This window comes from Motacilla alba, chromosome 9 (genome assembly GCF_015832195.1).
Source record: "Motacilla alba alba isolate MOTALB_02 chromosome 9, Motacilla_alba_V1.0_pri, whole genome shotgun sequence".
NCBI classification, from domain to species: domain Eukaryota; kingdom Metazoa; phylum Chordata; class Aves; order Passeriformes; family Motacillidae; genus Motacilla; species Motacilla alba.
The window spans coordinates 4,418,766-4,446,317 of record NC_052024.1 but is presented as its reverse complement, the minus strand read 5'-3'; the positions used below and the strand labels follow the sequence as shown (position 1 = coordinate 4,446,317).

The window sequence follows — 27,552 nt, the reverse complement described above, 5'->3', positions numbered from 1 at the left end:
AGAGTCCCACAGGCCCTTCTGGCCCCCAGGACACTCTGCCGCCTCGGGGCCAGCTGGTTGCCTGTCAGAAGCCCCAGGTCGTTCACCGCAGCGCTGCTGTCCAGCGGCTCAGCCCCGGCCCGTGCCGGTGATGCGGGCACTCCCTGGGTGTGTCCCTGCTCCAGCACCTGGACCTGCTCCGCGCTCGGCCCGCGGCCTGCCCAGCCCCTCGCTGCGCCGCCGGCCTCTGTGATGGGTGGGAACCCCGTGTGCGTGTTCTGAGAGTGCCGGTCCGCCTCTAAGGCCCGTGTCCCCCCTTGGAAGCGGCGGGTCGGGAATTCCGGGGGCATTCCCAGGGAAAGCCGCAGAGGCGGTGGAAGGAGGAGGGGGGAGGAAAGGAGGGCGTTGCTACGGCAACTCCCGCCTCCCGCGCGGCCGGAGGGGGCGTGGCTTGTTACCACGGCAACCGAGCCCCCGCCCCTGGCGGCGGCGGCGGGCGGGGGAAGGGGCGCGCGCGCGGGCGGGCCCCGCGCATGCGCAGCGCGCGCCGGCCGGCGGCGCGTGTGTTGTGGTGCGGCGGCGGCAAGATGGCGGCGCCCGGGGGCTCGGCGGGCGCCGCGGCGCTGAGGGCGCTGGTCCAGCAGTTCACCGCCATCACCGGTGGGTTCGGGGCGCGGGGCTTGCCGAGGCCGCGCGGCTTACGCGGCAGGGTCCCGCCCGGCCCCCACCGCCGGCGGGCCGGGGGCGGGAGGCGCGGGCCGAGGCGGAGCGGTTCCGGGCGCGCTGCCCCTGCCCCCGGAGCGCCTCCCGCGGGGCGCCGGCGGTGCCGGGGCCCGTCCGCGGGCGCGCCCCGGGGCCGCACAACGCGGCGCGGCTGCCGCGGGCCGGCCCCGCTCCCTGCGCGGCGGAGAGCTCGCCTCCCTTTGAGCCGCGGCTCGGAGGTCCCTGCCGGTTGTCCCGGTGGCTCGGGTGCGTGTCCCGCTCCCTCCCTCCCTCCCGCCTGCGCTCCGCCCCGGCAGCCGCTTCCCGCTCCCGTGGGTGACTCTGACGGCCGGGCGGGACCCGGCAGCTGAGCCCCGAGTCCGCCTTTGAAAAAGCAGAAATATCCTGGAGCGCGGGCGGCTTGAGTTGGGAAACGGGGAGAGCCGATCGCTTTTCCGTGGAAGTTCGCGTCAGGTGACAGCTCCTGCTTGGCGTTGTGTGCTTGGAGCTCTTGACCCACTTTGTGTTTAATCTGCTTCGCCGTAGTTACCCCTGGCTGATGGCTTTGCACGGCAGATGCTGCAGGAGTGGTTAATAAGATGTGTCAAATAAACAGCCGAAGGGAAGTGAAACTGCTCTAATTCCGTTGTCCAGACCAGCTCCGTTTCAGGTTGTGTCCCTGTACTTGGACGCACCCAAATCTTCAACAGGATTGATCTCCCAGCTATACCTGAAGAATCTTTATAGAGTAAACCTTTTGAAGAGAAAGAACCTGCAGCAATTATATTTTCAGTAGTATGTGCCTGTGTGGGAGATATTTGCTAAAACCTGACCCAGAACAGGCAGAGCTGTGCTGGTTTCCTCCTCCTGACACCTTTTATGTTCAGACACATGTTTTATGCTCGACATAAGAGAGCCCCTCTATGCTTTCAAAACCGAAAAAGAAATAGCCTGCTGGACTTCAGCCATCTGCTATGAAGTGGAGTTTTGAAGTTTTGTTTTTAACAGAATTTAAGGTTGCCTCTAGGAGTGCGTGGAGCTTGTCTGGCCCATGCTGCTGTGGTGTGACAGGTGCTCACACCTCAGTGCTGTGTGTCAGTAGTTTTTTCAACTCGGAGTTGTAAGTGCTTGCAGTCACTTCTGTCTGTGGGGAAAAGGCTGAGGGAATCAGCTCCAGCAGGAGGGGTGAGGGGGAATAGTCCTCGATGCTTTTCTTTGATCCTGCTGGCAGAATTGTGTTTCTTTGGTGCTCTCACCCAGGAAAGTACTGCTAGGAGAATGTAACTCCTGTGTGTCTCGATGCCTTAAGTTTCAGCTTTCATATTTTCCAGATTCTCTTCTGCATTAGTGTGTAACTCTGGACTTCATATAAACTGTTAGCAGTTCTCCTCACAGTTCAGTCAGACAAAACAATCCTTTTCCAGCCCCAGAACCAAGGACACCATTGCAGCTTCAGGCCCAAAAAGTGTAAACAGCAGTGAATTGAGGGGAGCAGACTGAGAGGATGGCACTGCATACCCTGCAGCTGTAATTGCACAATTAACCCCAATATGGGAATGAGCCAAAAGTTATAAAAGTGTGAGAACTCGTGACCTGGATCCATCTTGGCTGTAGCCACACCCAGGCTCTTGTACTGCCCAAGGTGGATCCTGTGAAGGCCTTTAATCAATCCCTACTTTATTCCATTAACTCTGCCCAGCCTCTGTTCTAGGTAGCCTCTCAAGGCATCAGTCTTCCCCAAGGAAATGATGGGATATCTGTGGAATTTGCTTTGAAACTTAACAAGCAAACAGAATTTCATGTTTTCCAGCACGAGGACCGAAAGCTTTGGTATGCTGGCCCTTCCTTCAGGAGTGACGAGGACTCAGTGAAGGCCCTTGCTGTGTCAGTGCCTCTTTAAATAGTAGCAGAGGGTTGAATTATCATTTTTCTTCCAGTTCTTGCAAATGAATGGCTTTGCATGACTCTGCAGGGAGGTGTAGAGTGGGGTGTGTGTGTTCTAGGCTCACAGGTGTGCTTTCCTTGCTACAGTTAACATTGAAAAGTGTTGAAAATGCCAAAAAAATAGTTTGAGTGAAGAACCTGAACTTCTCGTTGGTTTTTTGGGATATCACTAGTTTTTATTTTGCGCTTTCTTCAGCTCGGTTAAGGTCTTGAAAGTGCAGCTGCCTGTCATCCCAGCGTGCTTGTTGTGGCAGGTTGGGTGTTTTGGGAAACCAGTTCCCTCAGTCAGTTGGGCTTTCTCCGTGGTTTGATGTGCAGGTTATTTAGAGCTGATTGATCTCCACAGGTCCAAAGTGTATTCCGTGTTCAAACCAGAGCTTCTTGAGTCCTTCCCAGAAAATCTGAGAAATATCTGAATGTGTTTTGCCCAGACTGATGTTGCCTGCGAGCCTGGTTTTGGACAAAGTGTTTTTGTCAGTTTGGTGACTTGCTGTGAAGTTAGGAAGAATTACTACAGATCCCAAAGCTGCTCCCAGACTGGTTCAGCTGCATTTTACCACTCTTCCTCTCTACCAGCCTTTCTAAAGGAAAATAAGCTCTTTGGCAGTCCACCACCTATGGAGAAGGTGCTGTAAAGAATGGGGTTGCAGGAGCGCTTCTTCTCCTGAGGGAGCTTCTGCTGATGGGATGGTTTTTGAGGAGAAGTTTGGACATGGAGGCTCATCCTCTGAGGAAAGACTTACAGGTGATGTCAGGAACTGATGCTTCATCCTGAGCAGCAACATCAAAACTGGGATTAGTTACACTTGAGGTGTTCAAAGCCAGTCTGGACAGGGCCTGAAGCACCCTGGGGTAGTGTAAGGTGTCCCTGCTCATGGCAGGGTGTGGAACTGGATGAGCTTTAAGCTCCCTTCTAACCCAAACCATTCCATGATTCTGTGATTTGAATAAATGTTAGTCGTTATACAAAGAACTGTGTAGAAAAGTACTACTTTCTCCCTCTCGGCTGCTTCTTTTTTTTTTTTTTTCCTTCTTATATAAACGGAGCTTCTGCTGGTTTGATTTTGCCTTTCAGCAGAATCAGTAAATCAGAGTGTCTTTTCTTCCCTCTCTAAATGTCTGTTACAAGTGGATAAAAAATTTTAGCAGCTGATTTAATAGTCTTCCTGTTAAAATGTTAAGTCAGGTTTTCGTTTTTCTTTGTGTATGCCTGCTTGTGTTGGAAAATCCACAGAATCATGGAATGGTTTGGCATGGAAGGGACCTTAAAACTTACTTTGTTTTACTTGCTGTGATGGTCAGGGACACCTTTCACTGTCCCGCGGTGCTCCAAGTCTGTCCTTGGACACTTCCAGGGATGGGGCAGCCACAGCTTCTCTGGGCACCCTGTGCCAGGGCCTCCCCACTCTCATAGGGAAGGATTTCTCTGCAGTATCCCATCTAACCTGCCCTCAATCAGCCATTCCCCTTTGCCTGTCCCTCCATCCCTGGTCCCAAGTCCCTCTCCAGCTCTCCTGGAGCCCCTTTAGGCACTGGAAGGTTCTGTGATGTCTCCCTGGAGCCTTCTCTTCTCCAGGTGAACACCCCCAGCTCTCCCAGCCTGGCTCCAGCCTTCACAATCTCCTCTGGATTCATTCCAGCAGGTCCACGTACCAGGAAAATGTCTGACCTCTAGGAGAAAATCCACATCATGCTAAAACCCCTCAGATGGTTTCCTCTAGGTTTTCAGTTGCTGACAGGAAGAAGCCTGGCGGGCCTGACTGCAATCACTCCCTTCCCCCTGAGCTGTGTACGTTTGTCTCCTTTCACAGTTGTGCTTCAGGGATAAATGGCAGCTGATGAACTGTTCCTCCTAATTATTAACGCTTTGAGAGAGAAAGCTCTTCTGGGCGCTTGCAGTCAAAACGCTGTGATTTCCCTTTGGCATTGCAGGTGCCAGTGAAAGCGTGGGCAAGCACATGCTTGAAGCGTGCAACAACAACCTGGAGATGGCTGTCACCATGTTCCTGGACGGAGGAGGGATAGCAGAGGAGCCCAGCACCAGCTCGGCCGCGGTGTCCGCTGCCCGCCCGCACCCCGAGTACGTACCCTGAGCACGGCTCTGCCAGCCAGCCTGGCCCACGGATGGCACTGAGATGGCACTGAGATGGCACTAAATGGCACTGAGATGGCACTGTGCAAAGCACAGAATCCAGGCAGCTGCCACTTCTCAGCACAGCATTACACACTGCTTTGGCCTTGGTCAGTTGATTGCTGCAGCGTCGTTCTGGGTGTTCTGGTTTGAGTCTCCTGCACTTCAGAAGTTTTCTGTAGCTTTCCCCTGCTGTTTTTTACAAACAAAGCCCAAGTCGTTAAAGTAAGGATCCAGTAATAAGAGAGTCTTATTTTTAAATGCTTTGGCAATCTTGCTTTACACTAATTTGGCAGTTAGAGAGTTCTCATGGTTTGGTTCTTACAAATGCAGCCACCTTACTCCCATTTCATAAATTCATAGAATTTAAGGTTGGAAAAGACTTCTAAGATCATCAAGTCCAGCCATCAACCCAGCACCACCACCACGTTCACCGCTAACCCATGTCCCCAAGTGCCACATCCATATGTTTATTGAACACCTCCAGGAACTGGGACTCCACCACTGCCCTGGGCAGCCTGTGCCAGTGCTTTACAACCCTTTCTGTGAAGAAATTTGCCATAATGTGTAACATAAACCTCCGCTGGCACTACTGGAGGCCATTTTGTCTCATCCTGTCCCTCCTTACGTGGGAGAAGAGTCTGACTTGTGAGGGTTTTATTGCGGTGGTTTAACCAGTTTGGCACTGGAAAGGCTGGGCCTGTACACCAGTATGCAGAGGAATCAGCAACTTCAGCACCTTCATCAGTCTCTTACACATCAGATGCCTGCAAAGGGAAGAGAATTTCCACTCGAGCACAGCAGAGAGTCTCAGTGCTGCCTGTTAAATGTGACTGCTTCAGATAAAGGGAATATCTTGAGTGGTTCATTAAATATGGTAAATTAAACGTAAGCCAGGCTTTTGTCCTTATGAAAATCTTCCACTCCAGGAAGAAGACAGCTGACTTAGAGAGGAAAATCCTTGCCCCTCATACTTCTGAAGCACATGTATAAATTTAAATTTAAATAATTCTTTTAGTGCTAACCTTTATAGCTGATGTGAGGTGCCTTCCTGCTTGACCCTTTAACAAAGTTAAAATAGGTGTATAGGTTAGTGTTCTTATTTCTAGACAACTGGCACATCAGTGGCTCCAGATTTTTCTTGGAATACTTTATTTTTTATACTCAGCACTCTCCAGATGCTGAGCAGCTCAGTGTTCTTCCTAGCACGAGAGAACAGTGGATGTGCAGATGGAGAGTAACTAGCTGCACAGAGCAATCAAAGATGGGGAGGCTAAGAGCAAGGTTGGTGCATCCTGCTGACATCCTGAGTTACCTTTGGAAACCTGCAGGGCCAAGAGCTGCGGAGCGCACACTTCACACCTTGCAAGTCTGGGGGAAGGGGGAGTTCACAGACAGGATGTAGCAATGGATGGATGAATCTTTCTGCACAAAGATCAGTGGGCCAGGTGACCACACTGTTGTCACAGAGATGCTTGTGATGTCTTTGTGATTTCCTCTCTTCTCCTAATTGTAGTTTTGGATTACCTGTGAGTGTTGGCAAGTATAACTGACTGAGCTGTTGACATGTGAGGGGGCCCAGTTATGTAAGCCAAGAACTGCTTCAGAAATGGGGGGAAGTGGCCATCTCGACCTGGTTTTCCTCCTTCTGGAAAATAGAGAGGTGTGACTTTCAGGTGGAAGCAAAGAGTCTTCTGACAGACAAAAGCTGGTAATCAGGAAGATAATATTTTTTTCTATGTAGCTGGCAAGGAAAGTAGGATGGCAAGTGGATTGTTTGACATCTTTTGCTAAGGTTTTAAAAACTTCCAAGTTCTAACAAAGTTATTCAAGAATAAAAAATGTTTTAGTATAGATTGACAGAGCCTGGGATCAAGTCACTCAGGGGTTTGTGAAATGTTTTATCAAAGGTCATCCATGCCAGCTCTCCGTGCACAGGGTACCAGGTCCAACAGCAGTGCCACGAGTGGCAACAGATGCTCCCTTGAGATCCCACTTAATCCCAAACCTCTTCATTCTGTGCAGTGGTACAGCAGCATCTTTAACTGGTTCAAGTTGCAGGAGCCTTGGAGCATAATGAGATGTGGTTTGTAAGTACTTGGAATATTATAATCTCTCTGATATTTTCTTTTTTGTTTCTTCTCTTTTGATAGGGATGAAGTACGAGCTCCAATTCCTCAAAAGCAGGAAATCTTAGTAGAGCCTGAGCCCTTGTTTGGAGGTAGGCTTGTGTTCTTATTTTGTTTCTGTTTTCTTTACCTTGAGGTGAGCTAAGTGACAAAATCAAAACTTGTTGAATATGAAGAAATAACACCATTAGTATTGAAAGCCTCACACACAAGAGATGCTTTATTCCCAGGGGTGCTAATTTGCTAAATCTTGTTTCATGAGACTTTGTGAGGTGGCAGCCAATTAACTTAATTAAGTATACATCTGGGGGCCCAGAACTGTGGGGTACTGCTGTGGAAATATTTGAGGTGCTGGGATGGAAGATGGAGCCTTGGCTTGTCCTCTTGAAAATGAGGGGGACAAATGCCTGCGTGTGGAGATGACAGATCAGAAAGAAGGGCTGAACTCTGTGATTGCTCATACCCTTCTCCATTTCTCATGCAGGACTTTAATTTTCTCTTTAAGCTGTGCTGTGCAGCTATTTTTCTTGTCTCTGTCCTTCTCATGTGGACCAGGTCATTCCTGGGCTGGCCTTTGCCATGTCAGATGGATTGAGAGCTTTGCCCTTTTCACCAAGTGCTTGTCACTGCAGTGGTCTCACACCATGGCAAATGCTGTTTCCTATAATTTAGCTCCTGTGGTAGAAAGGAGAAGGAGGCCAAGCTTCAGGTTTAGCCTGGAACTGCTTTTTCTTTACTCTGTTTTTCAACATCAGAGAGGTGTTTAGCCCAGATGCACAGGCTGAGGGTGGTTCAGAGGAGCACACAATGCTGGGCAGTACAGGTGCACACCACTTCCCTTTTTGCTGCACTTGCACTGAGAGCAGTATTAGCTTTTCTAGTTTTAGTCCTTCTAGCAATTTTATTTCCTGTCTGTTTTGGGAGCTGGAAAATTTTGACTCCTTTAATATGCTTCAGTCCCCAGTCCCATCAGAAAATGTTTATTCCTTAAACTATGAATCACTGAAATGGACTAACTTAACTTCTAGGTACTGATATGAGATGCATAAAGCACCAACATTTTAAACACACACTTAAATTGCATTTGGGCAAAAATGATGTACAAAGTATCTGCTTGCATTCTGTGAGCTTCATTGATGTAGTTTCATGACATTCCCCTGCTGCTGAAAGGCCACCTTGTCAGCAGCAGTGAAGCTGGACTTTGAAGGTCTCAACCATAAGATGCAGTGGCATGAAAACAAGGACACGCTGTGTTCATCTAATCCTTGCACTTCCCATCCTACCTGAACTTTGGAAGTGGGGAGTTCAGTAGCAGAGGAGGGCAGTTCTGCAGCAGGAAGTGTGCATCCAGAGGAAAATGCCCTGCTAATGCCTCTCTGAAGACAGAGGAGCTCTCTGCACTTTTTCCTGTGGCCCAACAGCGTTTTTGACACAGATCTGTTCACTCCTGTGGGTTATTAGGAGTCAGATCTGCTAATCCTAATGCTTGGTGTTCTTACACCTACCTGTTACACACTGATCTCAGTCACACTGAGCTGGGTCACTGATTCCCTCCTGGCACTGTCTGATCCACCAGTGCCACTTGTGTTTCTGGCACAGAGCAGCCTGACAAAGTAGCTGAACCTGAAGAGATAATTGGTCTCAGCTCTAGCCTTACAGCAGGGGAGGTGGCAGTTTCTGTTTTTAAGGGTCATACTGAGGTGGTTGTATAAGCTCAGGTTTTTTCCAGCTGAAGAGGTGACCCTGTGTATTTGTGCCCTGCCGGATACATGGATCCCATCATTCAGTACAAAGGATCCTCCAGGGTTGCTGAGAGCCTCTTCACCTGTGCTGCCTGGCTCCAGCTGAGCCTGGCAGGGACATGCTGCTTTTGCTGAAGTGCTCCTTCAGTTGCTGTTCCAACTGAGTTTAATTTGTTCTGAGTTTGGCTTGTGCCTAAGCACTCAGGGTGAAGGAGACCTTACTCCCTGGAGTTGAGAGGTGTTATTCCCCAGCACATCCCTTGTTCAGGCTTGGTTTCTTTTTCCATGACAGGCTGTATCATCACATTTCCCCTGGGTATAGGTATTTATCTTCAATTTGTTTGGTATTTATTATATCTTGTAGCAATTGGGCTTTGAAAGTTCTGCCTTTCAGTTGATAGGAAAGGAGATAAGTAGCTGCAATAATCTTGACAGGCATTTCTGTTTTCCTTCCAAGTGCAGTGCTTGTGCTGTACCTTAGGACTTCAGTGGGGCTCGAGGGTGCTGTTTCTGATCCCTTCCTGGGCTGTGTGCAGCTGCAGATAATCACTTCTGAAGGCTTCCTTGTGAACAGCAATGCTGGAGCTACTGGAAGAGTGTGGCTGTTCAGTCCAGCTAAGAAGCTGGGACAGAATGAGGATAAGAGTTTAGAAGAGTAGAAATGCATTGTAGAAAAATAAATGTGCTTCTTCACCTAAAAAATCGAAATTCTCATGGAGTTTAATCTTTTGAAGTTTTTCATCCCCTTGAAGGCCTTGGGTAAAATCTTGGCTGGAATTTTGCCAAGGTGTTGCTGTCACAGCACTGCCACTCCATGCTGAAGGGTCTTGGCAAGCCCGTCAGAAGGGGCTTTAAGCCTCTATGTTGTTGGTACGTGTTTTGTTTCTGGGCTAAGGTTTGCTGGAGGGAGGATGTGTTAGGAGCATGGAATTTACAAATTACCTTCTGCCTATTTCCGTCCATCTCCTGGCCTTCCCAATGACCTCTGCTCCCACACAGTCCCTGCTTGGGGTTCCTAGTTCGTTTTCCTAGACATGTGATGGAAAGTACTAATATGTATTTATTTTGATAATACACTTTTCAAATAATTCTTTAATTTTTTTAAAGCTCCTAAAAGACGCAGACCTGCTCGCTCAATATTCGATGGCTTTCGGGATTTTCAGACAGAAACCAGTAAGTGTCTACAGATCAGTAAGCCTGATCTTTCATTTCATTACTTTTATTTTATTATATTTTTTCTCTTATCTTCTTTTATTTTCTATTATTTTCTTTTTTATTTATTTAATTTTTAAAAGAATTATTTTATTTTTATTACTTTTAATGCAAATAAGATGGAGAAATCATTCCTGTTTTAGGCTGGGACAGCTTTCAGTTGATGAAACATTTTTAAATTGCTGATTGTGTAGCAGGGTACATTATTAGAAGTATAGAATCATAGAATAATGATTATCACAGTATATTCTGTCTGCTTTGGTGTTGGTAACTCTCAAAACCCCCCTTTTTCTGCTCTAGAGGGAACTGGAAAGGGGGAACAGTCCTAACACCCAAGTAGGAATTGAATTCATCCACTGGATATTTCTTGGCTAGGCAGTGGACATTCTGGCACTTGAATGACATTGGAGTAGCCCTGGGGCTTCTTGGTGGCTTTAATTGCTGTTTGCCCTTGGCTGTTCGTGCACAGGATCTCCAGATGCCAAAGCACCGGCTGTTATTTCATCCAGGAAGTGTCACAGAATGTCATTGTGTGACAGCACAGCACCAGGTGTTTCACATCTGAGTTATGGCTGTCACGCTGGTGTTGCTGGAGTGTTCCTGAGGTGTAACCACAGAATCAGGAAAGCTGGAAAAGTCTTCTGAGACTGAGTCCAACTGTTCTCCCAGCACTGCCAAGGCCACCACTGCCCCATGTCCCCAGCTGCCACATCCACATGTCTGTTAAATCCCTGCAGGGATGGTGACTGCCTTGGGAAGCTGTGCTGGGGCTGGACAACCCTTTCCATGAAGAAATTGTCACTGATATCCAATCTCAGCCTCCCCTGCTGCGACCTGAGGCTGTTTCCTCATCCTGTCGTTGGTTACTGGGCTCCAAGGACCATGTTCCCACACAATTAGGGGTTGGCTGCCAAACTGAAAATAGGTGTTGATAGTTACTTTCTTTCCCCTTTTCCAGTGATGATGAACACAACAAGTATTGAAATTGCTGGCAGCTTTAGAAGTGAAAATGGTCCATGTACCGAATCAATACCCTTAAATTTTTTCTCACCATCTTCCAGCCTGGGCTAGCAGAGGGTGTTCCAGCCCATGGCAGGAAGGGGTGCAACTGGCTGATCTTTAGGGTCTCTTCCAAACCAAACCACCCTGTGATTCCACTCTTCAGACATTTAGAGATGCCCAGCATGTGAGAGATACACTGCAAGGGTTTATGGTGAAACTTTGTCATGCTTTCTGGCAAACCTTGACAGGTGGACATCACTGTCTGGCTGCCTCTGGAAAAGCAGCCCTGGCCATGAAATTCCAGATTATCTCCTGGCTCCTAGGGCTGCTCCACAGGGATTCCTTGTGTGTCTGCTCAACCATGGTTTTTATGCTTTGGCCCATTGACAGCTCCATCCACACTGGAAAATTTTTTGGGCATGGGATAGTTATTGCCCATTTCAGCTGACCTGGTTCCGTAAAATACATCATATATCTGCTGTGATTTACCTTTATTGTCCATGGTCCTGTCTGAGTAGGAAATGTGTTCAGTATTATTTCAGATGGAATCGATACTCTTTTAAAGAAACATCCAAAGAGATTTCTCCACGTAAACTAAATCTGTTTGTTTCTTTCTTTTCTGTGGGATTGCCCCACAGCCAACTAATGCAAACACTACAATAGAAATATTCCTTTTAAAAGTTACATTGCTACAATCTAGCTCAGTTTCCCATTTAAAAGCATCACTGGGGACAAGTCATGGCTTTTCTTGGCTCCTTTTTTTTCAAATATTGGTGTGTGACCCCTCAGGTTTATTAAGATGTTGTTTAAAAGTGAAAACACATGAGAAAGCTGGGACAGGGAGGTTCTGCCCTTACACACCAGCTAATCTTGTTCAGTGGGACTGACTCTGGGACTTTTTCTATAACAGATATCCTGGGATGTGTGCTCACTACCTGCCCCAGCCCTGTTCTCCCCAAACCTCCTAGGAGCTGGAGAGAGTTTCACCCCAGAAGCTCTGTGTTTGAGCATTTAGCCGGTGATGAGTAGCCCTTGTGAGTGTGTGTAGTCTAACTCCTGTCCCTTTCCTCTTGGGGCTGTGCAGTCCGGCAGGAGCAGGAGCTCCGCAACGGAGGGGCGGTGGACAAGAAGCTGACGACGCTGGCAGATCTCTTCAGACCTCCCATTGACCTGATGCACAAAGGCAGCTTTGAAACGGTGAGGGCTCACCTTTGGGTGCAGAGGGGAGGGTGGCAGCATGGATCCATGGCTGGACAGTCAGGAGGCTGCAAAAGACTGGGCAGCGATAAATATTTGATGGACTGCCCATGGGAATGTTGGTGATGTATTGAAGGACTTCACCGATGATGGTGTCACCTGGAATGGACCCATCAGGATCATCAAGTCCAGCTCCTCACCATGCAGACCACGTTGGTTTATGTTTCAATATCAAGGCTTCAGTGAGTGAGAGAGGCTGGTCAGAATGGGAAAATTGCATCCCTTGAACTGTCTCCATAGAGGATACAGAAAAAGCTGGAGTGAGATTGCTTTGCATAGGTGAGGGAGGACTATTGTCTTATCTGGGTCACTGTTTATTACTGTGGGTTTTCTGGGCAGTCAGGACTTGGTGAAGCGAAGGAGAGATCTTGACTCCATTTCAGAAGGCTGGTTTATTATATTATGATATATATTATATTAAAAAGGACCACACTATAACTATACTACAAAGAACAGAGAGAAAGAATCATCAGAAGGCGAGATAGGAATAGAAAGGAATGAATAACAAAGTTCTGTGACTCCCAGAGAGTCCCAGAGCTGCTTGTCCCCTCGATTGGCCACCAAGTAGAAACATCCCACACTGACCAATCGAGGAAGCACCTGCTGCATCCCACAGCAGCAGATAACAAATTGTTTACACTTGAAGCTGAGGCCCTGAGAAAATCCTAGCAAAGGGATTTTCATAAAATATCACAACCACAGAGGACTTTGCAAGGAGCAGTGTGGTTTGCAGCACAGCCCTGCTGAGAAGCTCAGGTGGAGTTAACATGGCCGAGTGACTTCTGATACCTGAGTGAGGAGAAGTATTTGAATGTGACTTTGCTATCAAGCCACAGCTTCATTCTCAGTGGAGCTGTTGTTCCATAAAATCACAGTGGTTGTCTTTCACTTCTGGTGGTGGTAGGGAAAGTATCCCAGAGATACAGGACGCTGTCAGGCACTGTGTGGGCATGTGTGGATCTATTCCTAAATTGTTATGATGTGGGTCAATGACTTAAGTAATGATTAGACAATGTGCAGATTGGTATATATTTTTAATTTTTGAGTCCATAATTTCCAGATATTTTTCAGAAATTCCAGTTACTGCTAAACTTTCTCCTGGTCACTTTTGAATAGATGAGATTGATGATAAAAAAATAATTATCATTATTTTTACTGCATGAGAATGCAAAGCAATGATTAAATGGTGCAATACAGATGTTGGAGAACCAACTGCACAAGTCTGTGCAACTGACTGACTGAACAAAAATATTATTTACCTTGTTTTCATATGTGCCTTGACTGCTGTGCACAAGTACTAGAGCACTGCTGGAAAGGTTTTGGTGAAACACTGTGTGCCTTTATGGAGTCTCCAGCTCTCATCCCATTACCCTCATCTCTCTTTTTATGCGTCCCAAATCACTGGGGATCAGTTGCCTTGTCACTAATTCCTGTGTTCTGAGGGTGCCCTCCACACTCTCCTTAACAGAATTCCAGCTGTGAGAGGATGCGGGCAGAGAGCAGCAGCGTGCACCTTGGGAAGGAATTTGGTGCAGTGGGAGCAGAGGAGCAGCCTGGAGCAGGGTTTACTTTAAAAGACGTGTGTCAGCTCTTCCAGCTGATAGTGCTTGCTGGGCCTGGGGTCCAGAGCTGTTGGTGACACCAGCAAATGTGTGGTTAAAGGCACCAGTGAGGGGAATTCACATGGCAACAGCCAGTGCTGCTGCAGGAGCAGTCAGCAAATGCCCTCTGAGCTCTGCTGTGGAGTTTGAGATGGGTGCTTGGCTTGCCTTGGGTCTTGCTGAAAATGTGTGAAGACTTCAGCAGTGTTGACTGTGGCATCTGTCACAGCCAGAAGTAGTGTCAGAGAGTGAAATAACTGATTGATGGATTTGTTTGTCCTAAAGTTTCTGCATTCTTATTCAGTCCTGAAAGGTAATTTATAAAAGGGGGTGGGCTGAGGTTGGGGAAGGGGTTTGTATATACTCACATTGCCCTGTTCTGTGCAGTACCTGCACTCTAAAGACCTGTACACTTTCTGGTGTTGGCACTCACCTTTCTGTGTTCTTGTACAGTTCCTTGTCCCATGGGATACCCTTCATTTCACTCTGATGCTCCTCAACTTCATTGCAATGTAACTCTTCACACCTTCTCACTGTGTTGACCATTTCCCTTTGCATTTTACCTTTTCTGACTGCAAGCTTCTCTCCTGCTTCAGCCTGGGACAGCGTAGGGCCTCAGTGACCACAGTCTCCCAAAATTCATCTCTAGCAAGCTGCTGTTGGCTTCTCCCTTCTCTGTATGCTGAGATAAAGGGATATTAACCATATGATAAACCAGAAATGCTCATCACATTCCAGAGTGTAAAAGACTTAATCCTGTCATTGTGATGCTCTTGTAGTTAAGCTGTGATCTAAGTAGTTTTCTTTCCAAGGCTGGTGTGTGGTGTGCTCCAGCCTCTGGAGGGGTGTGCAGGAGCACTCTGCCAGGGTTGAGCCATGCATATTTATCAGAGAACCATTTAGGATTTAGGGCTTTGTTGGCAGGAGTGGTGACATCTATTCTTATGTATCTTTGTTGCTCATCAGCTGTTGCTGCTCTTTGGGTACTTTAAGGTTGATTTTTGATAGTAAGTACATGTGGTTATCTTTAGTTTTCCCCAAGAAACCTCACTTTTCTTGAGTTACAAGGAAGCTTTGTCACCAGTAAGGCCCAAAAAGTTGCTGTTTCATTTTAACTTGGTAATACCAGCTTTAGGAATAGGTGGGATTAACTCCATGGCAGAAAGATTTTCGAGTGTTGAATGACATTTTTGGGGTTTTTTTTTAACCTGCTGTATATGAAAAAGCATTGTGCTCCACATGCAGAACAGCTTATGATCACTGTACTTGTAAAGTTGAGTGTGTGACTAAACTAGAGTTCTGCCATTAATGTGGAATCTGTTAGCAATAAATCACTCCAGTAAAATAAATAAATTGCACATCAAACATGTCTGTTAGAGAAGAGTGTGGCTTTGTTCTCATCTCAGGCTGCTTTCAAGAATTGCAGGAGTTCTCTCTACATGCCTGTCATATGAGAGATGATTGAATTTGAGGGGGACACACCAAATTGACTTCACTTGCACTTCTTGTGGGCAAGGATGGTTCTGGTGTGTGCAGTTCTGTGCTTAACACTTGGCAGGGTTTCAGTGAAGTGACTGAATGTCACATTGCAGAGTTTCAAGTCTGTCTATATGATTTCTTTATTTAACAATAACTTTTTTTAGCTGCTCCCTGCTTTACAGCTGAGACTGAGGGGTTTCTTGTTTCTGCTTAAAAAGCAGCAATCATTTGGAAGCTGACCTGGTTGCTGTATTCAAGTGGAGCAGTTACCTGTGCATAAGGTGCTTCTGGCCTGGTTTGGCTCAGCACAGCTGCAGGTACAGCTGTGGCTCAGGGGTGCTGAAAGGATCTGTGCCCTGCCCCAGGTAGGAAGGACAAGTGTGGCCCAAATAGGAGATTTCTTGTTTGATAATGTTCTGCTCTGACTCTCTGTCAGCTGTTATCTTCCCCACTGAGTCACACAAATGTCCAGAGAATCACAAGGTGCTGGCTCCACTTCCTTCTTCTCTCTGCTGCCTTGAAAGGATTGCATTTCAACAAAACTGAGCCAGCAGGAACCACCCCAACATTTCTAAACCATACGTATTCAGAGAAGTCAAGTGAGAGGAAAATTATTTTAGTAGTGCAGGAGCCAGAGTTACACAGGGAGATCCAGCACTGAACATAAAGCAAGACTTGTCTCCCAGATTGTCTCACCAGGTTGCTGGTGTAATGATGAACTGTGTGGCTGGGCAGAAAGGGTAAAGGCACGCTTAGGGCAGATTGGATTGGTTTGGGTTGGGTTTTGCATCTGGGCTCAGCTGGCTCTGCTCTCAAAGAGTGGCTGTCCAGTGCTGCCCTGTCTGTGGGCTCTGGGAGTGCCTGCCACCTGCCTTTATACCTCAAAGGAGGAGGGGAATGAGATGGGGGGGGGCACTTGGTGTTGGAAACAGAGGATCTAAATCCATCAGATCCCAGCTTTTGGGATACACAGGCCAGCTCTTGAGCCTTCCCTTGTTGCCTTGTCACTTACCAAAATGACCCTAATATAGTATAATCTCCAGATGCAGAGTGTTTCTTCTCCTCTCACTGTTGTCCTTCCACCCCCTCAGAAGAGCCCTTTGAGCTGTGTAAGAGCTGTGTGTGTGAGATAGCAGCAGTTTAACTGGGTCCTTTTAAATGTTAAACCCAAAGCTTGCTTTTAGAAGGAAGTTAAGAGTAGTTTCAAAAGCTCTGACTGTTCTGCAGGTGAAAACTCAGTTTTGCAGATTTTCTTTTTGGAATTTCCTGCTTGCATCCTTCCAAGGCCCTCAGCTGGACAGAGGAGAGGTAGATCCAGAGGTTTTCATTAGTATTAAAAGATATACAGAGTGAGGGTAGAAGAGTGAGGTGCACTTTCCAGCTTTTTAATGATGTATTTTTGGGAGTGTTCTTTTAACAGCCTACCTGAGAACACAGGACTAAGGCAATCCAATTGACTTAAATAACATAAGGATTTTTGTTCCCTTTCAACTTGGGCAGTGCCTCTAGTCCTCATCTCATACTGGTTTCTTAGAACCAATTCTCAAAATGCAGTTAGCCTAAAACAAATCCTTTAAATAAAAGCATGCCAATTATATTTAAGACCCTTGCCAGTTATTTAGGCGTCACCTTCCCCACTTTTCTCACCTGGTAACCCTGATGCTGGCAGTGTAAATTTAGTGGTAAGTAGTTAGTGTGAGGCCCCTTGTGGGAATAGGACTATTCCATGCTTCTACCTTCATTTTTTTTTCCTTTGAGTAGTACAAAAGCTGCCTCTGCAGGGCGCTTGGCCACACAGACTGACTTTGTAGGCTGAGATTCTTGCCTCGGTGAAGCTGAGTGTGTGGGTTCACGTGTCTGTCTGTCACACAGTGGACAGGCAGACTGTTCCAAACTGCACTGGCTAAAATTCATTTCCAAAGTAAAAACTTTGGTTTGGGGAACAAAGTAATGCCCAAACAGCAAAATCTTGCATAACATCCTGATTCCCCTAAATTTTTTTATCCTTTGAATTCATTAACAGTAGATTACCAGCAGGATGGTGAGCATAACTTTAATTTTTTTTTTTTTAAAGCAAAGAGAGTTCCTATGCCAGTTCCAGTCTTTCCAGGTGGTAAGAGCATTCCTGCTGTTGATCTAGCCCTCTTTTTTTCAACAGGTATGACAGTTCAGCGATCAGAATTACATTCTTGATCAAACTCCTACCATTAACTTGCAACCAAGCAATCAGACAGTGCCAGCTTTGTGACTCAAACCAGTAAGATTTCTTCCTGCGCCTTCCTGTCTCCCTCCTCACTTGCAGTCTGGATAAGCAGCATCAAAAAAGGATGCCTAATTGGGCAGTTGGACAGTCACAGAGTAACTCAAAACTCGGAGAGAAAAAGAAAACACGCAGAGAAGGGGTCCTGTTGAATCAATGCAAGTCCTCTGTCAATTATGCAGCCTACTTAACTAGATGGTCCATGGGTTTATCTTTAGACTGAGCAGGTCTTTGTTGTCAGATCAGTGGGACTGACTACACTTTTCCCTGAATAAATACTTTATTCAGCATCGCCATGCGTGTCCCCACTCCAAGTTGCTTTTCCCACCCTGTGCTTGGCTTGTTGAAATCCGGCAGCTCTGTTCATCGATGTGATTCTGTAATTCAACCAGGCTCATTTAAAGCAGATCCTTCAGCCCTGCCTTCTGTTTTGTGGGTGCCTTTTCACTAGCTCTGTCCATCCTCCTCACTGTGAAGGGGTTTGGTGGAAGGTCTGGCAGTGGTAGAAGCCATCTCTGATCATTGCTGGCATCGGTGCTCCCTGGCCCTTCAACCTGATCTCACCAAGCTTTTCCTTCTGCTTGCAGGCCAAGGAGTGTGGTCAGATGCAGAACAAGTGGCTCATGATAAACATTCAGAACGTGCAAGATTTCGCCTGCCAGTGCCTCAACCGTGACGTGTGGAGCAACGAGGCTGTGAAGAACATCATCAGGGACCACTTCATTTTTTGGCAGGTGAGAAATTGCCTGGGGATGGATGTGTGACTGACTTGGTGCCTTGATAGATGGGACAGTGGGGAAAAAAATTGAATTATTTGGAAAAGATGGAATTCTCCAGGTGAACCTGCAGAAAAGGTGGGTTTCGTGGAGTGTATGTAGTTTATGGACGGAGATGGAATTCATGGATATGCATTTGAAGGCATAAACTGCCTTTCACTTGTGCACACAAGGTATTACCATGTAGTTTCTAATACCTGGAGAGCTAGAGGCTTAATTCCAGCTTTTCAGAGTTACTGAGAACTGTGCATTTGCAGTTTATACTGTAGAAGAGAGAAAAACTCTGTGCATTTTCAAGGTGCAGTTTGTTTGTGTTCCCTCTCCAGCCACTAATCTGCCCGATTTTGTAGGTGTACCATGACAGCGAGGAAGGACAGCGGTACATACAGTTTTACAAATTAGCAGACTTCCCTTATGTCTCCATCCTGGACCCCAGGACAGGTAAGACAAGTGGCAGCTGGTTTGCCTGGAGTTATCCAACGGGAAGCACTGACAGTTGTAGGCTGGAATACCTTCCACTGCGAATTGTGTTACACTTGGCTGAAGAATCTCTTCAAAAACTGAAGGACTGACTCAGCATGTTCCCAGAGGAACGAAGGGAATTAAACACCCAAAACTTGCAGAAATGTTGTGTATTGGAAGCTTGGCGAGTATTTTGCTTAGAAAGTGAAAATAGTTCCATCTGGTGGAAAAACTCTGAATTCTTTTTTTTTTAAGTCTTTCAAAAGCTTCTTGAAATCATGTGATGAGTAACTACAATATTTGTAATTGCTACATGAATCTGGTTTCTGTTCCTCCCACAGAGCTTTGTGGGGCTCAGCAATGACTTCAAATTGCTTCTTAATATTGAAATACCATTTTGGCTTTGAGTTTTTGTTTTGCTTATTTTTTACCTGAACAATCAAACTTCTTCCTCTCCCTCCAGCTCTCCCAAAGTTGTTGCTTTTTCTTTTGTATCCAGCAGCTTATTTTATCATCATGTAATGCAGCTGCCTGGTTATATAGTGTTGGTCTGGTCTCCTGTTTTGAAGGACTGAAGTGATAGTGTCTGTGATCAGAGCTGAGACCTCTGTGTAGCTGATTTAAACCACCCAAAAATACATACATTTTTTAATATTGCGGCTGAAGCTAGAAGACTTTTCTTAGCACTTTCCTTCTGGGAACGAATGCTGTTTGCCAAGGGTTACAATCAGTTTGGCAAGAATGGAGAAATGCTTCCTCATAAACTCAGTGGTTTGGTTTTGAGGCCAAATTCACCATTCTGTACTCACGTTCCCATAGGTTAAAAGAAAAGAATGGAAATAAACTGTGTCTGTATCCGTGTCTGTCCCTTTTCAAGGGAGTGGAAGGAGGAAGCTCCATAATTATCAGGTGGTAGCCTGTGGGAAGCTGCAGTTCCTCAAACAGGGACTCCTGCAGCAGGGGGTTGGTGTGTTTGACCTCTAAACTGCAGCGTTTTGCTGAAATTTTGCTTGATGCCACCTTTTGTTCCCTAGGCCAGAAGCTCGTGGAGTGGCACCAGTTAGATGTGACTTCTTTCCTGGACCAAGTGACCGGGTTCCTGAGCGAGCACGGCCAGCTGGATGGCCACTCCAGCAGCCCTCCCCAGAAATGCTCCCGCTCAGTAAGTGTGAGGCTCCCTGGGGTTCAGCCTGGAGGAGGACTCTGACCTGGGCTTGTCCAGCTCTCCTGGTTTCCCAGACAGCCCCAAGGAGTTAGTGCAGGGCCATGCAGAAACACAGCGTGCCAGGGAATGCCTTCTCCCAGGGCTACTGTTTGTGCTTCTGGCACTTGGTTTGGATTTAGCAGTCAGAGTGTGAAAGGAATATTGATTACTCCATGCAGAACTCCAAGGAGAAGCCATTAAGTAATTACAGCATGCCTAGCCTTCCCTGCTGTGCACTCCTGACAGGCTTAGTGGCTTCCCTTCTGGGAGACTGATGTCCTTTTGGTTTTCAGTACATGTTTGCGGGCAGTTGTGATGTGTGCGGTGTCTTCATCCCACAGGAGAGTCTCATCGATGCCAGTGAGGACAGCCAGCTGGAAGCTGCCATCAGAGCCTCGCTGCAGGAGACCCATTTTGATTCCTCACAGGCCAAGCAGGAGAGCCGGTCGGACGAGGAGTCGGAGTCGGAGCTTTTTTCTGGAAGCGAGGAGTTCATTTCTGTTTGTGGATCTGAGGAGGAGGAGGAGACGGAGATTCCAGCCAAGCTGAGGAAGTCTCCGCACAAGGACTTGGGGTATAAGAAAGAGGAGAGCCGGAGGCCTCAGCCAGAGCCCTCTGCAAGGACTGAGCCTGGGACAGCATCAAACCACAGAGTCCTGCCCTGCATCGATGCGGGGGCACTGGAGGAGTCACCTGACAAGCCTGAAAGTACCTTCCGGGGCCTGGACGTGAATGGTAAGTGCCCCTTTTTTACTGCTTTTGTTGTGGCTTTTTTGCCTGAAACTGTTCATAGGCTGCCAAGCCTGGTTTCATCCCTTCTTTTAAAAATCCCTTCTGATTTCCTACCTCCTTGCCAGCAGACGTGTGAGTGATTCAAGAGCAGCACCACTTGGGCACAACCTGCAGAGCCCTCTGGGTTCCCTGACTCGTGTCCTGCCCAGGAGTAAAGTCCACTGTGTTGTAACACAGGTGCTCTGGGCACTCTGGCTGGGGTCACTTGGAAGAGTCCTGAGCCTGATGTGTGTATCCTGAGCATTGTGGTAGAAATTCATCTGCACGGGCTGGAACCTTGTGTTTGTCTCCAGTCCCTCACCCTGCTGTGCTATCCCACCTAAAATCTGCCCAGGAGCTCAAGTCAGCTGCCCTGGTGTTAACTTGTGATTGATTCCTTTGTGTAGGACCAAAGGCACAGCTGATGCTGAGATATCCAGATGGAAAGAGGGAACAAGTTTCACTGCCTGAACAGGCTAAACTGCTGGTGAGTGGGCTTAATGGGAATCCTTGTTTGAGTAGAGGAAAGATGAAACCGGAGAATTCCTGTACCTGGGGAGACACTGTTGAAATGGGATCTAGTCAGAGAGGTGTATCCAGGGAGTGCTTACACTGTGCTCCGTGTCATTCCTCTCTGGTGACAGCTGGCTCTGTGTGTCTCCACTGCAGCTTGGGTTTTGTGTGCACTCCAGTGTCTTCCTCAATCCCCACACTGCTCGTTTCCATCATAGAATGACTCTGAATGGCTTTTGCATTAATCGCTCATTACCAGAAAATGCTCTCAGCTTTCTCATTTCTGGGGCTTTGTTTCTAAAAGTAGTTGGTTCCCATGGTAAAATCAAAGGCAAAACTCCTCATTCTCCATCTCTCCCATCCACCCTGCCTTCTGGACATGGATGTTGGAGCCAACTTTGGAGGAAGTTCTCCCAAAACAAATTTATTACAGAATGCGTTTGGTTTTGCATGGGAGGTAGAATTTTGGTCAATAACTGTGCCTCAGGTGTGTCTCAACTGTGCTTTGGGCTCCTTACCTTGGAGAAGTCCATGTGAATGGCATTTCCATCAAAATTTTCCCAGTGCTTACCTGGGAGCAGAGTGCAAAGAGGTTTCTGTGCCCCTGTTTGCTGTGAGTTTTCAGGAGACAGTGGCCAGTTAAGCTCATTTGAGTGTAGTCAGTCTAACAGCTGGAGTCACAGGCAAGGCAAAAGCACACCTCATCAGAAGGATTTTGTGTAGATTTGGGGGAAAAGTGTCCTGTCCTGTCTCTGACAGAAAATGGGGCTATTGCTTAGCCAGCAGCTCTAGGAATATATAGTATCCTCAGCCCATGTTCTCATCTTTGACTCTACTGCTTGAAAATAAAATGGAAAAAAAGCTTGACTGCCTTTTGAAAGCAGCTTGTTAAGTAAATTTGCATATGTTATTAGACATGTAGCACTTTTGAATACTTGAGCAATTCATTTAGGCAGTACAGAAGTGTAATATTGAAACGAATCCTGACTTTTGGTTTAGCTCCTTTTATTGACTGTGGAAGTTAAAGGAAATTTATCTCAGCATATGATTTCCCTTCTGCTCTACAGTCAGCAGAGGAATTTAGCTGAGTCAAGGTTTGTGGGTAAAGACATCTTTTGGTTGCAGAGCTGAGCCAGCAGCATTTGTGCTCATCTCATGTGATCTTCTGGAGCCTTTCAGGCAGATCCAGATTGAGTCTCAGGTGTTTCTTTGTGAGCATCATTTCCATACTGACTTTTTTCAGCCTTTAGTTGCTTCCATTTTAAAGCCGGCCAGAAGTAGCAAAAGAAATTGCTTAAGGAGACAGTTGCACTTCAGGAGTTTTAACTGATGATACTCCCCAACACTGGTTTTAAAAATGTTTTATTTTTAATCATGGTGTTGTTACTGATGAAGCACTGGCTTCCTTACACACATTATTTCCAGGAGGTGCTTTTGCTTCCAATATTATCATGATGCCCTTTCTTCCTCTCAAACAACAACAACAAAAAATTTAAAAGGCAACACTTTTTAAAGGAAAACAGGATTTTTTCCCACTCTGACTTCTGTGACACTGGTTTGCCTTCCTTTCTCCCCAGGCTCTTGTGAAACACGTCCAGTCCAAAGGATACCCCAACGAGCGCTTTGAACTGCTCACCAACTTCCCTCGGAGGAAACTCTCCCACCTGGACTATGAGATCACGTTACAGGAGGCAGGCCTGTGTCCTCAAGAGACTGTCTTTGTGCAGGAAAGGAATTAGCACTGTGGCCTGAGTTCTCCCAGCCTTCCTCCCTCTCCTCTTTGCCTGGGACAAGAGTCGTTCAATATGCAGTTAAGGGTCGTGGGATTGCAGTGCTGGAATCAGGCAGCTGACTGGCCCTTCCTTCTCCCTCCTCCTCTCTCTCCCTCCCTTCTCTCTCTCTAGTGACCAAATGAGAGTGCTCAGAGTTTTATTTTCTTCCTCAGCTGCAGAGAGCATTGGGAAGAACATCTTTCCTCTGCTTTCCTGTGATCTGTGTATCCAGCATGCTGGAGCTTGGAGTGGCCATAATATACAAACCCTTCTCGCTGCTATTCTTAAATCTGTTTTGTTTAATTTATTTTTGAAAAGAGTTTGTGATGAGGCACGGAGGCATCTCTCTGTAAGGAGAGGGCATAACCTTCAGGACAGTCTTTCCTTTGTTTGGATTCCCTACACAAAAGGTCTCCACTAACCTTCCAGCCTTCTCTTATCCAACACTCTGGTTTTGACAAGGAGTTGGGTTGAGCCGTGGCAAAATGCTCTGCTCCCCCTAATTCAGAGGCTTCTAGATTGCCTGCATGTTTTCCTCCTGCTTTAAATTGCCAGTGGACATAGTAAAAAAACCAACCAACCCCCCAGAAATCCAGCTGTGCTCCATATGGGACTGACTGCTTGGCCCCGAGGGAAAGCTGTGAGTCCAGTGCTGAGCAGAACCAGCTCCTTTGTGGGGTGGGTGGGTTATCCATGTTCCCTTCCCTGCATCCTCCAAGTGTCTCCTTACTTGCTCTCAGGATTTTGCAAATAACAAGGGTACTGTAAAGGTTTTGGATTCCCTGAAAACACCTGCCACAGAGACCTGACAGTCAATTGGCTTTTTTCCTTTTTTTCTAGGAGTGAGTAGCTTTACAGGGGTTTTACAGCACTGCCAGCACTGAGCATCAATTAATGCTTCATAAAACACTTCCCAGCCTGGTGGCTTGGATTCCCTGGGATGATTTTTGTTCTATTTCTGTGTTCATCTACTGTCACCTCTAAATTTGGGGGGCTGCATGGAAGACTGCTCCTTGGTGCAGGCTTTCCTTTCAGCTCTGGAAGCTGGCACCACAAGTCAGTGCCCTGGTTTTCCTGCTGTGTCTTCTCTAGACATGGAGCTCTTGGCCACTTGGCGTTTCAGCAGATGCTCCAGTGGGACAGGAGTTAACTGGCACAGCCCTCAGCACAGCGTGGTGCATTTGTGTATTTTATTTACAGCTAAAAACTCAGTTTAACATGGTCCTCAATCACTGAGGAGAAGGCACGTGGGACCTGGCATAACTGCTGACTTTTTCTGCCTCTCTCAGATGATTGTCTTTGTTAAAGACTTTAGTAGTCAGAAATTTACATATTCCAGTTTTTCAAGATATTTTGCCTTTGATTTCATACTAGCATCTCTACTTTGGAGCCTTTAAATGCAAGAAATCACAGAAAATGTCTGGCATTCCCCATGGAAACTTCAGCTCACAGCTGTCTCCTGCTCCTAATTGAGCTTTGACATGTAATCATGCAATTGTAGCAGTTGATTTCCCTTTCTGCTGCAGGATGTGGTGTCAGGAAAGCAGAGTCTCATCTCGGTTTCCTGATAAGTGGCTGATGGGACACCAGATGTCATCTTTGGTTTGTAAAGACCCCCAGGTGTGGAGGCTGCTCCCACCGTGGGGAAGTGAGGGGGGTCTCATGTTTGGCCTGTGAAGCAGCAGTGGCACCTCTAGACTGAAGGATCCTTTAGTTGCTGGATGTCCAGATCCCCAGCTCACATTTCCATGTAGTCCTAAAGCTTCCTGAAGCAGCTCCAGCTGTCTGGTTGGAATAACCAGTCCCAGGCGTGGTTTATTGGCACCTTCCCTCCCCTGCCCCTCCTGGGCCTGCTCCTCTATGTGGGGCTGGGCTGAGCTCTGTGATCAGACCAGGAATTGCTCAAACAGGGAAAAGAAGATAGAGAAGTTGAACATTCACACTGAAAATGGCATTTTCTCGTGGTTTCTAGGAGTTTGTTCTGTCCCAGGAAACTGGGTTGGATTTTTTGTATCTGTCTCCCTGTGTGATTTTTTCCTATCTTTTCTTTTGCTTTGCTTTGAGGGCAAGAAACAGAAAATCATTTTTAAGGAACACATGTGGAGAGCATGTGGCTCTTCTCTTTGTTCATTCCTCTCTCTCTCCTTCCCAACCCAAACAAACACATCAGCTGTGCTGTGGGGGCTCAAAGCTGGTGAGAAACTGCACCAACCAGGAGACAACCTCTTCATCCCTTTGGAGGAATGTGTTTTGCTGGCCTGAGGAATGTGGTTGGAAACACAAGCCCTGCCTGGGACAGGACAGCTCGTGGCAGTGAGGGTGATGGGTTGGGCAACAGTTAAAGAGTCACTTCTAGATGTGAAATCTGGAGCTCAGATTGCCTTTGCTGGAAAAAATGTGTTAAATTTGGTTGGGAAATACGATGCTGAGCTGTGAAGGACGAAGGAAACCAATCCTTCAAAAGCTGTGGTTTGTGGCTTCCTGTGGGTGTCCCTGGGTCAGGATTGCTGCAAGGGCTGCACAAGGAGCAGCAGTGCATGGAGGCTGTGCAGGTTTTTCTGAGTGCAGAGCTGTCGAGGCTGTTGTGTTTGAAGCTGGAGCTCCTTGCTGCTGGTGGAGATGTTCCCTTTGCCTGTGCTCTTCATCTAACACACCGTTGTTTTGGGATGTAATGTCCAAAATAGTCCCAGTCCCAGCCAGGATCCTGGAACCAAGCTCTGGCTTTCCCTGCCAGGTGCAGCTGACACATTTTCTTCCCACTTCAGAGGCCTGCAGAAGGATTTTGGATTTTTCTGATGCTACGTGCTCTTAAGTCAGGCTGATTGACCAGCCTCAACCTCACAGCATTCCCCACTGACCTAAAAGGGGGGCAGGTAGAGGCTGGGCCAAACATTTCTGGCCATACTTGGGTTATTTTCTTTAGGCTTTGAACCAAGGTCTGTGATTTTTGTGATTTCTGACATTCATGGACTGCAGTGCGTTGCTTTTCCTGGTAAATCAGTTAACACCACTGATCTTAGAGGAACGTCCAGGATCCATAGGTAGCCTTGTAAAATACAGTTGTCTGTAAAAAGCATCCAGGTGCACCGTTATTCCTAAGTAGATCTAAACAGGAATTTTCCATCAGCTCTTCCCAGAGCTCCCTGACCTTCTGTTAGGGGAAGTGACACCTCTCCTTTGTCCAGCTTGTGTTTCACAGGGTCCACGTCCTTCAGAGCTGATTTGCACACTCAGCTTGCCCTGGCGCTGGTGCTGTGGTTTGTACCTTTGCAGAAGAACTGGGTTTGGTCAGGTTTTAGTCACTCAGCCTCTCTGCTGAAGGCTCTCAAATTCCTGCTCCTGTTAGAGCACCGAGCTTCTTCACTGGGACTCGAGCAACAAGGGCTAAATTAAAACCAGTTTTCTTTTGGGGGCAGGGCAGCATTTTGGGCTGTTTGTCAGGTGGCAAACACTGCAGAGATGCTTGAAACGTGGTGGGTTTTTTTGGTAAACCATATAAAAATGAAGAATGAACATAGGGACCTGTGTAGGAATGTCTGTGTGAGTGGGAAGATCTGTATCATGTCAAGGCCTCATCACTTCATTTTTATTCCTTTTTAGTTTGTACTAAATGTCACTGTTTTCTTCTGGTTTAATCCCTGCTTAGCGAGGTTGATAAAACAGGTAGTCTGGTGTCCCAGGAGGAGAAGGGGTGGCAGAGATGTGCTTTAGGTGCGTGAAGGGCAAAGTCTCTGTCCTTAAGGACCAGCTGTGCCTCGTCTGGCTGTTCCCATAGGCTCAAATCCAGCCTCAGCTCTCCCTCACCCTTTCTATTTATTTATTTTCACGAGAGATTTTCTGTAAGTGGAACAGCTCCTGTTTCAAAGACAACACAGAGGGATGCTGAGCCCTGTGCTGGCTGCGCTGTTGGAAGTACCCAGAGGCCTGTGTGGATTTGGAGCTGGTCAGGTTAATGGATGCCCTTTCTGCGCTGACTTTTTGTCCTTGGGATGCTTGGTGTCTGTGCAGTCCCAACAAACAGAGCCATATCTATTTACACCCACAGGGCTTCAGTCAGAGACTGCTGCAGCTGACAGCAGTGCCTGGACCTGCCTGGGGTTATCCCCTGTGTTCCGTGGGCACCTTGGGAGCGAGGACAGAAACTGGGGATGTGGTCACTGACAGATCACCGGGAGTGTCTGCAGTGCAGAGAAAAGTCACTTTGTAGCTGCTGGTGAAATGGTGCCCAGATTGAAGGTGTGGAACTGTGTGGAGCAGGGGATGAGGTGCTATTTTTATAGACCGGATTTATATGAAGAACATCTGGGTAAAACTCAACTCAGAGACGCCAGGCTCTAGGACAGATGACTTTTAAAAAATGAGGCTGTTTCCTGGAGCTGGGGAACATCCAGTTTCTAAGGGACAGCTTTTCACAACGGTCAGTTTATTCAATAATGGCAACTTCACATGGGAGGAGGGAGAGGATTCATTTGGAAGTTTTCAGCTCACTGTGCTGGGAGGGACCAAACTCAAGGAAACCTCTGATCTATATACACAACTGCTGCATTTTTTATAAATATATGTAAATGTCCTATTGTAATATTTGATCCTGGAAATAAAACAAACTGTTTTCAGTA

At 47.1% G+C, this 27,552-nt stretch overlaps 1 protein-coding gene across 1 annotated transcript; it reads left to right on the top strand.

Moving 5' to 3' along the window:
* Positions 1-486: 486 nt before the first annotated feature.
* UBXN7 (UBX domain protein 7) lies at positions 487-27,552 on the top strand. Its single transcript, XM_038146035.1, has 11 exons — positions 487-639; positions 4,558-4,705; positions 6,910-6,977; positions 9,735-9,800; positions 11,926-12,038; positions 18,026-18,172; positions 18,565-18,655; positions 19,711-19,838; positions 20,222-20,615; positions 21,059-21,138; positions 22,742-27,552. The coding sequence occupies exons 1-11, from the start codon at positions 513-515 to the stop codon at positions 22,901-22,903; spliced, it is 1,524 nt and encodes a 507-aa protein (XP_038001963.1). The 5' UTR covers positions 487-512; the 3' UTR covers positions 22,904-27,552.

Coding starts and splice junctions, on each gene's coding strand:
- UBXN7 (XM_038146035.1), top strand. CDS start 513: ATGCGCAGCGCGCGCCGGCCGGCGGCGCGTGTGTTGTGGTGCGGCGGC. Junction 12,039..18,025: donor ACAAAGGCAGCTTTGAAACG/GTGAGGGCTCAC, acceptor TTCTGCTTGCAG/GCCAAGGAGTGTGGTCAGAT. Junction 18,656..19,710: donor CATCCTGGACCCCAGGACAG/GTAAGACAAGTG, acceptor TTTGTTCCCTAG/GCCAGAAGCTCGTGGAGTGG.